The 10,303-nt window shown below is 30.5% G+C and overlaps 1 protein-coding gene across 3 annotated transcripts; it reads right to left on the reverse strand.

The window, feature by feature from the left end:
- Positions 1-4,452: 4,452 nt before the first annotated feature.
- Positions 4,453-10,165, reverse strand: LOC126654171 (histone-lysine N-methyltransferase ASHH3-like). Of its 3 annotated transcripts, none has more exons than XM_050348246.2 (14): positions 10,052-10,165; positions 9,783-9,850; positions 9,544-9,685; positions 9,303-9,414; positions 7,414-7,513; positions 6,880-6,958; positions 6,605-6,776; positions 6,432-6,512; positions 6,102-6,276; positions 5,959-5,986; positions 5,755-5,845; positions 5,562-5,610; positions 5,395-5,476; positions 4,453-4,883 (listed from the first exon to the last, which is right to left on the reverse strand). In XM_050348246.2, the coding sequence occupies exons 2-13, from the start codon at positions 9,798-9,800 to the stop codon at positions 5,402-5,404; spliced, it is 1,122 nt and encodes a 373-aa protein (XP_050204203.1). In that variant the 5' UTR covers positions 9,801-9,850; positions 10,052-10,165; the 3' UTR covers positions 4,453-4,883; positions 5,395-5,401. The 3 variants fall into 3 exon arrangements, with proteins under 3 accessions (XP_050204203.1, XP_050204202.1, XP_055962399.1); XM_050348245.2 differs by having other exon boundaries at positions 4,453-4,880; positions 10,052-10,164; XM_056106424.1 differs by having other exon boundaries at positions 4,453-4,880; positions 9,991-10,164.
- Positions 10,166-10,303: the final 138 nt, after the last annotated feature.

The following is a 10,303-nucleotide window of genomic DNA, read 5'->3' on the forward strand; positions in this document are numbered from 1 at the left end:
TAGATTTGGAGGCAAAAAGGTTGGTGGGCTTTTACTTACCAACAACCGAGGAAATGTAATTGTTTTACTCGCTTCTAAAACATTGCTAATTTTAGTCTCTTTTATTTATTTATTTTTCTTCTAGGAATGGAAATTATTAGTCTAAATTCACATTTCTGCATAATCTATATAATTAAGGGTTTTTTTTTCAGAAATAATTAACTTTCACTTGTGAGGTTATTGTAATTCTTGGGAGGTTCTGTACTTTTTGCGAGGTTATTATATTTCTTATGAGGTTCTGCATTAATATAAATAATTTTTTTAGATTAATTGACATTTTACAGTTTAAATAGTATATCCAATAACCTTGTATGGTCATGATACTTCTCATCAACATAATTTGTTGGTAGCAATAGGTTGGAGAATACATATGCGTAACCACGAACCATATTAATTTTTATTCCCATTTGGGTGTTTCTTTTCTCTTTGTGGGTGACTATATCACATAGTTGATTTATTATTTTGTAGATTTTTTAATTTTTTTATAAGAGGGGCCTCCCAATCGGCCCCTCTAACTCCTATTTTTGGTAGATAATTCGAGAAGCCTCCTCTAGCATCAGGTATGATTATACTAGACTATTATTTTATTTTATAAATAAATAAACAGGTATGCTATGGTGGGAAACCTTTTCTGGATAGTTTTTCAATCTACGCTACTACATGGTGCAATAAACTTACAAGGTACTACTATAATATCATATCATTTCTACCAACGATACGTGTCTTGGTCATCTTTAATATTGTCATTTTATTTTATCGTTCTACCGTTTGTTTAACAAATTATTTAAACTTTGGTTTATTAAAATTTGTTAAATGGATGTGTATTTGGATGGCTCGTATAGTAGTTACAAAGTCCACATATTATTATTTATTTAAAGAATGGCTCATTTTCTTCATGGAATGGTCATTCTTCCATAATTTTATATATTATTATCTCTGGCAAAAAAAAACTAGTACACGGAAGAATTATTTACATTGATTTTATAAATACCTCAAATAACAACCAAAATCCTCATAATCCCAATAACTTTCTCTCTCCTCATTATTCTCTTTACTCTATTCTCTAAATAACGATTCATTCTTTATGTCTTTTTGCCGTTTCGGCCCCATTGTCTTGCCTCCGCCGTCTCGCCGCTGAAGTTATTATTTTCGCCTATTCTTATTGTAGTTGTTACCATCCTTATTCCATTCATCTTTCTGTTATCGTTTTAATTTCATATATGAAGTTTTCTTATTATTATTATTTTTTATTTTCAGATCTACAATTTGTTCATTATTTAATATATTTGTTCATTATTAAACATGTATAAATATTATCTTTAAAGAAGATAATAATAATTTTATGGTTGTATGAAATAAATATATGTTATTTCTGCATTTTTACTGTGTTTTATTGTATTTCTGTTTTTTTATTCTGTAGCATGATTTGTTGATGATTGTTGTTGCTGTTGTGTTGACATAGTGTAGATTTTAGGTGAAATATATAATTAATGATATTGAATTGTTATAATATTACAGTGTTGATTTTGTGTTGGTGTTTTGCTGATTTTAACATTAGCGGAGAAAACGATGTAAACTGAAATAATTAAAATTAAATTGAAACAGAAAAAACGATATCTTAATTTTTGGTTGATTGTCGAATTATTATAATGTTATGGTGTTAATTTAGTGTTAATTTTATGTCGATTTTCAGTTGATATTTGGTTAAATTTAGTATTATAAAAAGATAATATTGTACATAAAATAAACTAAAAAAATTGAAATTAAATCGAAATACATATTAATTATGAGCAATAAATTAAGATGAAAAATGTAAAAAAAAATGAAAATCATGTTGCTGATCGTTGGTTGATATTGTGTTGATATTATATTGATGTCAATTTAAATTATCCAATTTTATTAAATGTTGTTGATCTTTGATTGATATTGAGTTGTACAGTCCAATTAAACAACATAATTTGAAATCAAATTAAGTACAAAATTAAATAAAATTACACAAAAATAAATAACAAAATCTAGAAAATAAATTAACCTAAATCGAATAAACAGCTACTACAAATCAACGAAATAATAAACAATAACCACAATTCCAATAGTAAAAATTACTCAACAAAATTAAAAAATATAAAAAAAACAGAAATTTATAAATTTTAGCAGCAGCGGAAACCTATTGAAGCATGGAAGAATCGTGGAAGAGAAGATTGTGAAAAATGATCGAGAAAAAAATGCAAATGTGAAGATAATAGCAAGATCGAGCGTAGAGAAGGAAAAGAAGAAAGAAACGATAGAAAAATAAATAGATGTAAATCAATTTATATTAAAAATAGCACTTTGTTCAAATTGATATACTTATTTCTATTTTTCATTTTTGATTATAAATTAATTTTGATTTTTATATAGCAATCAGCGAGCAAAATGGCAACGTCCTAATTGTTTGTATAGTTTTAATATTTAATAATAGTTGATAATTTTAAAATAATTATATATGTAATAAAAGTACACTAAAATGTTGAATAAATCACCTACTTAATTAATATATTATAATTTTTTATCTTTAAATTAAATAAATTATCAATTTGACACAGAATGAATATAATTTGTTTTAAAAAATTTACTTAAATAACTTTATGCTTGAGCATCATAATATATTCACTATAATCTCAATTTTTTTAATTATTATTTTTAAATATTGAATTTTATGAATGTTAAATGTTGATTTATTAATAAGTGTTCTTTTATTTACTCATTTCAATTATTTTTCTCTTTATTAATATAGAAATTTTAGTTAATTACTATCATAATTTCAAAGTAAATCACTTTAGTCATTTTAAACAATATTCAAGACTGTTTTTGGTTAAGATTAAAGTTCCATAAAGTAAATACTGAAAATTCAAATAATTGAATGTGAAATATATTATTTATAACCATTTTTTTATATTTTATTGTCTTTGCAATGAGATAAAAAGGTGTATACAAATTGGAATTATTCTTCAAAATTTTCTTTTTATAAAATGCTACTGAGCACGTGACTAATAATTTTTGCTCAACAAACACAAGAATGCCATGACCAGATTGGGTTAAAAGCCAAAATGATTACTTGGTATTTACCAGTGATCAAACCTTTTATCGAAAACCAAAAGCTGGTCTGATCGAACAGCAGAAGGAATGAACTGAAAATTCTGGTTAAACCAAATTTGACTGACTTTTAATTAATTATGATAGCTGTAACCAATATTAAAACCAGGCCAAATGTACTATTTTTCACCTTTAGGGTCGGTTATAATTTGAACTTTAATGATTTTAATTTAAAGTAATGTCCGATGTTATTGAAAATGATAAACTAAATCCTCCTTCAACTTATAATTATCTTTTTCGGTTTGGGCAACACATGACATAAAGCATGTTATTCAATTAGAACATGAATAAGCTATTTTAATTTAAAATTTGACGTTATAAAAAAATACAAATCGAAAATTGAATTCAGTGTTAATGTCATATACATGCTACACATTATCCATGTCAACACGAGTAATGACGGCAACTAAAAATATTATTTTGTCATTTTAAGTAACGTTAGGTACACTTTCAAACAAAAAAATTATTAAAATTCAAGTAAAAAATCAAACCAAATATGAGGGTCTAAATAATACATTTAGTTTTAAAACTAATTAAATTGACATGGGAATTGTTTTTATAATAAAAATCAAAAATATCAAATATGTTTTTAAGTATGATTATGGATAAGCATAGGTTGGTTCAATTTTTTTTTTTAAACCAACCAAATCCCCAAGCTTAAAATCAAAATTGGTCGAATCAAAATCAAACCAACCATTATAAAAATCAAAATCAAACTGAACCAAATCAAACCAAAACCCAATTTTCTTTTTTAGAATTTTAGTCTACTTAGTAAAAACCAATTAAAAACAGAAGAAAAAGTTAAAGAACATCTTCGGCTATTCACTCAATTCAATCAATTTTCGTTTTCAAAAGTCAAAAACCAAACCAACTTCTGATTTGACCAAACTAAACCGACCAAAAGTCATTTGTTCCTTCGGTTGGCTCAAAATTTTACTCACCCCCTAAATCTAATCATTTAATTAAGCCGATCAAACCATAAATTGACGACCCATTATTTTTATCCATCACTAATATGTAGTGCTAATTGTTTATTCCTTTACAATCATAAAAATATCAAAGGCCACTTCTTTATCATCCCTTAAAAGTTTGGCAGCAGCACTCAACTTGGAGAGTTGTGGGGAGTTGGTGGATATGGCCTACTACACCAACCTCACCCAATTCATCGCCACACAATTACAATATAATATCAATATGGCAATTCAATCTCAACTACTTCTAAAAAGCACATCATGTCATCATCCTCTTGAGTCAGTCCAAACACACACAATCTTAATATTTATGAACATCTTAGTGGACAAATTGTTATTAGCCATAATGCATTACAAGAATAGAATATAGTGTTGATTCATGGTTGACTGCATTTTATAAGCATGTTATGCAAAATCAATGAAGCAAACCTTTACTACTACAATTGCCAGAATCAACACAGGCTTTTAAAATTCGCAAGCCGATGAATGAATGTACGACGGGAATTTGTATTGTATCATCGGCCTGCTATCCAGATGAATGCTTCACGAATGATAACTACAGTTTCCTGTTCTTTTATAGTATCAAGAAAAGAATTGCATTGATTGAACCTATTTGATACAACAACATTCGTTTATATCCTATGCAAGATCAACCTTGCTTTATGTAAGCACGGCACGCCGAGCAGTCAATTCAACATCCACTTGACATTTTTGTCCATGGAAGTCATTCACCACCTGCTATGTAACAAATTCATAACTAATAGAATCAGTAATCAAGGAAAAAGTAAAATTTTACATGTAACAAGAAACTTGACATATCAGACACACATGCTATGTTGCACGGTCGGAACATTGAAACAAAAATGTTCAAATGAGAAACGACAGAACAATTTTTACAAGAATAGATAGACTGTACATATAATTTGGCAAAAAAAAAAAAAGATTGTACATATAAAATTCTGAAGTTTTCAAAGTGTTTTGGGAAACGGAAACAAAATGTTGAAACATAGGACTCGACAAGTTCCTATGCAATATAGCACACACATGTCTAAGGAATATCTTCCACATTAAAAAGCAAAGTTATAAAAAATAATTTAATTAACTTGAATAAAAAACCAAAATCGCTCAATATTTTCACAATCCATCACTTATTAAACAAGATTTATTATTGCTAATGCCCAATATGTAAATAGATTGATAAAAGAAAATCAGTAAAAGAAAAGTGAGCACCATCAGTCACAATAATTACCCTGGGGTTAAAAATCAGATACAAATTCCCAAACTTCTTTAGACATGTCAAGAAATTCAGTGGAACCATCTTCAAACAGTATCTGCAATCACATAAATAAACTTAGATCATTATAAGTGATTGTGATATCCATTTGTAATAAGACAGAGAAAACAAATTGTTCTTACTGCATGTTTCCTAGAATGCTTATCAAATCTCTTTATCATCCCAAAAGACCTAGATTGATGAAGCATGAAAAAAACAAGTCAGTTGAATTATTCTACATGCAAATTAAAAGAACTCAAACATTCTAATCAAAATGATTAAAAAGGTCCTCGAAAAAAAAAAAATGAAAAACTTAAAGCGCATTTCTTAAAGTACCTCTCCTTAAGTGGATGTAAGAATTTAATTACTTCACCAATGCAATTACGAGTGTGTGTTTGTTGTTTAAAAAGAGCATGTTGAGAACTCCCTGAAACAGAAAGTAGAAACATGACAAATTAGATAGAGTTCTTTAAACCACATTGGACAGTCACAGAAGTATCAGTCAAAGCAGGAAGCACTGGAAGTGAGAAAAATCCTTACCTGCATGCAAACCGCCATTCTGATAAACCTTTTTAAAAATAAAATTTTAGAATCAGAATAGCGCCGTGTTGACATAGGAAGGAGATATAAAAGGAAAATCAGAAGTAGCAGTGCTACATGCATAAAAAATATCTTGTACATACATCTTTTCCAGATAAAATTGCTTTCAGTTTAGGAGAGGATGCTGCCATCTGGCATGCTACTAATTTTAAGGCAGCATCTGAAGACATCTTAGGCTTAGTGGGTTTAACCCCTAGCTTTCTCCTGCAATCAACAGCACCACAATGGCAGTCTTGATCTGCACCAAATTGAACAAACCTGCTGGATTTATTAGATTGCACAAGGAAACATAAGTCTGAAAAGAAAAGAAGAAAATCATTAAGAAGGAACCAATGCCAATATGCATGTCAGCTACATAAACACGAAAATTCCATCAACAAATAATGCAATAGAGGCGATGAAAGTGCTCATACTGATAATCGTAAGTCAAATGCTCGCCCGTTTTTATATTACGAGTTGCAAAAATGCCGATTCTTGTCTCACCATCAATAATCCTTGAGGAATAAAAGAGGAAACAAATTAGATAAGCACGTAACACTAACCCAGTAACTACAAAAGATTGAGAATATGAAGGTTAGTGTCCAACCATTTTTGCATCTCAGTATTAGGAGAACAACTATGATTTATGTATCTGGACTTGTTCCCCTTGTATGTGGCGTCTATTACCATATCACGATTTATTTCACACAAGTAAAAGTTTGTTTCTCCACGGTGTTTCATATTCCAAAGCCTTTCCTCACAGGTCTTATCGTCAATAACTGCAACGAAAAGATTTTGTTAAGCACCAAGTAGGTTGGAAATATGTTGCAGCAAGAAAAAGTTAACGCGCGGGAATAACATGCAACAACTGCAAAATATCACCTTCACCAACATACTCTATGACAAACTCTCCCCGTTTAATATCTTCATCGGCCACAATCCCGGCTCCGCATTTCTCAGTCTACAAGCAATACCTTAAACTTCATATATCGAGTGTGCAAGCAGGAAATAATAAATTCAGCCAAAGCAAATCATATAACAAATGCATAAAAGAACAAGAACACACGCACAAGAATGGAAAGCAAAAATTGTAGCACAATAACTTTTTAAAAAGGCAATTTTTTTCAGTTAGCATCCTGAAAATAAATCAAGTATACGAGTGTCCTGTAAAGTGTATTTTAATTAAATTTGTAGAAGAAAGCAACTATATAATTACATTCAACATGGTCATTGTTACTCTTTCTCCACTAATAGCACAATCACATCAGTGCTGCTGTATTTCTTTATCATGATGCAAAAGCATCAATTTCAATCATTTACATAAGTCTTTCTCAAAGCAAACACCAGCTTAATGTTACCCAAGAACTATCAAATAATAATAGCTACAATTTTTTCTTGGCCATGTAAGTCATATACCTGTACTAATTTCATCTTCTTCATTGGTCGGTTTTGGAATGGTTTGTTGAGGCATGATGTCCCACATTTGCATCCTGAAGAGCAGCTAGACAAGAGCATTCTAAAGGAGAAAGAGAAATAAAATTATAAGACTTCTGATAGGTATAAAAGAAGATATCAAATAAACTAAGACCATCTAAAGTTCTAGCCTGTGTTACAATATAGCCAAACCATACATCTACACATACAACCGACCACAGTAACTAAACAGTCATGGATAATGAACATGATAAACAAATTATATTTGGCACTACAGTTTAGCACGATTTTCTTGAACTGCAAGATTACTATGATACCGATACAGATCACTTGGTACTCTAAACAAAAAGTTGTATAATAACACTGTTCTACTCAAGATTCATGTGGCCAACACCTAAAACTACTATTGAACTTAGATGTGGACTGAATCTAACATATTTGATTATATAATTCAGATCAAACATCATTTTTCGATGCAGATATTAATCATAGTCACCACTAGAATAATAAGGTAATGAAAATCGGCTGCACAAGGCATTACTTAAAAGTAATGGCTTGCCGTGATGAATGTTGTTTTTGAAAGAAAGTGTAAAATGCATGATATTCAAGGAGTTGACCAAAATACAAAACACGAGTAACTAAGGACTAAAATTTGTTCACCTCTTTCAAAGAATGAGTTAACAGGACAAAATCCAGTAAAAAAATTGTAACAGAAGGTTTGTATGATTCAGGTTGAAGAAAATTAACAAGAGAACCAAACTAAATTCTGGAAGAAGTGGCTGCCAGATTGAGGAATCTAAATTTGAAGCTGTTAACCCAAAGGCCCCAAACCACAGGTTGTCTTTATGCAGGTAATGGTGTTTCACATGCATAAAAAAAAAAAAAAAAACTTCTAGTAACATATTGGCAGTACAGATGATGAACATGTACTTGACAAGTTGACATTATTTGAGAATTGAGCGATTAAATCAATTTAGGCAGTTGAAGAAGGCCACAAATGGAAGCAACCAAAACTTTGGTCATTCAGTTAAAACCTTGCTGACAGTCCATGCTTGCTGTCTGTCATGCTGCAAAAGCAAGGGTGCAAGCTATCTTTTTTTACATAAGATTGAAATCAAACCAAAGTTTCTAGCAGAAAGCAGTACTCTAACAGTCCAACTGACGCGTCAAGTGATAAAAAAGAAATGAAATTCCTATAAGAGAAATCCACACAGCCACAGTTCCCCAACTTATGACCCGCCCAATGAAACTAGAAGATAAATATTTTTCGAGACAACACAAAATAGTTATACATATATGAATCTACCAGAATAAGTTTCTCATGACCAGTATTTTGTTGCTTTCTCTTCTCACATCAATTGCTAATTTGCTATCACTTATCTTCCTATTACTCCTTTCCAGTGATTTATTCCTCTGAATAAACTTCCATTTACTTGCTAACTCTATGTTCTATCAATCATTTTTTTCCCGTGTTTCACCTCAAGTGTTTCTTTCCTCATTTATATCCCAGACGACAACCCTTAAATGCTCAAACCCTATTTATCAAATATAAAGCCGCTAATCTAATAACTTTATCTGTATCAACTGTCACACATACTTGGCAAAAAAAAAATGTCATACATACTAAAGGAAAGCTGAAAATAAACATCACTACAAATCTGGAAAACAGAATGTTATAAACAATCCAGGAAAATGGCTATAATCATTGTATAAAGTTTCATTGTCTCTTAAAAATCCAATCTTTTCCATTTAAGCAAAGATAGCATATCATATAAAGGTTAAAAGCAGCTGGTTAGGCAGTAAAAAAGGAACTAGACTTAACAAAAGAGTTATAATTCCGAATAACCATATAATACCAAAAATACCCTTACCCGCAATGGCAATCTCTATCGCATACATCATTAGAATCTGGTGATGAACTGCAGGAACAGAAGATGCCATCATCTTGGAGGCGTTTTTTAACTCTTTTTGTGAGATATATATCTAAAATTGTCAAATGCAACAAATAAATCCATTCACAGCAATATCAAAGACAACACACACAACAACACAAATCTACTACTTTTTCTTGCGAAATTGGAGAGTAAAACTGATACAAATGCGAAAGGATACTGCGCTTAATGAAGGAATAAGATGCAACAGGTTTGCATTTGTTAAACCACTCAGGAAGTTCAAACTCAACCGGGTCGCCGCCTATCTGCTTGTGCAACATGTTGAAAGCCAAGGTGATGCGACTCTGATCACAATCTAAATTCTGATTAACAAAAGAAACCATAAAGTTAGAAACATACCAAAGATTTCAAGAAGATAAATTTGTAATAAATATAAAATATAAAAAAAAGGGAAATGACCTGTTTAGCAACAGGCATGGCATGGGGTAATGTGGATCATAAAATTGGAAACTGAATTGAATTATTGCCTGCAAAAAAAGCATATAAAAATGTTAAATTCAAGTAAGTAAGTACAAATTCTTGGACTTAAAAAGAAGCAATTCAAAACAAACAAGAAATTAAAAATACAAAGAGGGTTAAGACTGAAATTGAAACTTGAAGAATAAACCTAGAAATCAGGCTGAGAAAATTGGCAGTAAAAAGAAACAGAAATTGGAAAAGGAACTTACGTAAGCAGTTCGTAAGCAGATGTAGAGAGAGAAAGTAGAGAGAGAGAGTGAACTGAGCAGATGTTTGAAACAAAGAAAGAGAGGGAGGGGGAAAGGAACCGATAACGGCCAAACGCAGATTTCCTTAAACGACAAACCGTACTAGTAGGTGACAATTTTTACTTTCGCTTAATTACCGAATAGGGCCTTAACTTTAAAATTCGAGTTATTAATCTTATACTACTGTACTATATTTGTTTTTTTAATCCAAAT

Source organism: Mercurialis annua, linkage group LG6, assembly GCF_937616625.2.
Source record: "Mercurialis annua linkage group LG6, ddMerAnnu1.2, whole genome shotgun sequence".
NCBI classification, from domain to species: domain Eukaryota; kingdom Viridiplantae; phylum Streptophyta; class Magnoliopsida; order Malpighiales; family Euphorbiaceae; genus Mercurialis; species Mercurialis annua.

Excerpts from the sequence above, each read along its gene's own strand:
- LOC126654171 (XM_050348246.2), bottom strand. Across the intron at positions 6,513-6,604 it reads AATACTGAGATGCAAAAATG|GATTATTGATGGTGAGACAA; the intron begins GTTGGACACTAA and ends TTATTCCTCAAG. Across the intron at positions 5,987-6,101 it reads CAATTTTATCTGGAAAAGAT|GTTTATCAGAATGGCGGTTT; the intron begins GTATGTACAAGA and ends ATTTTTAAAAAG.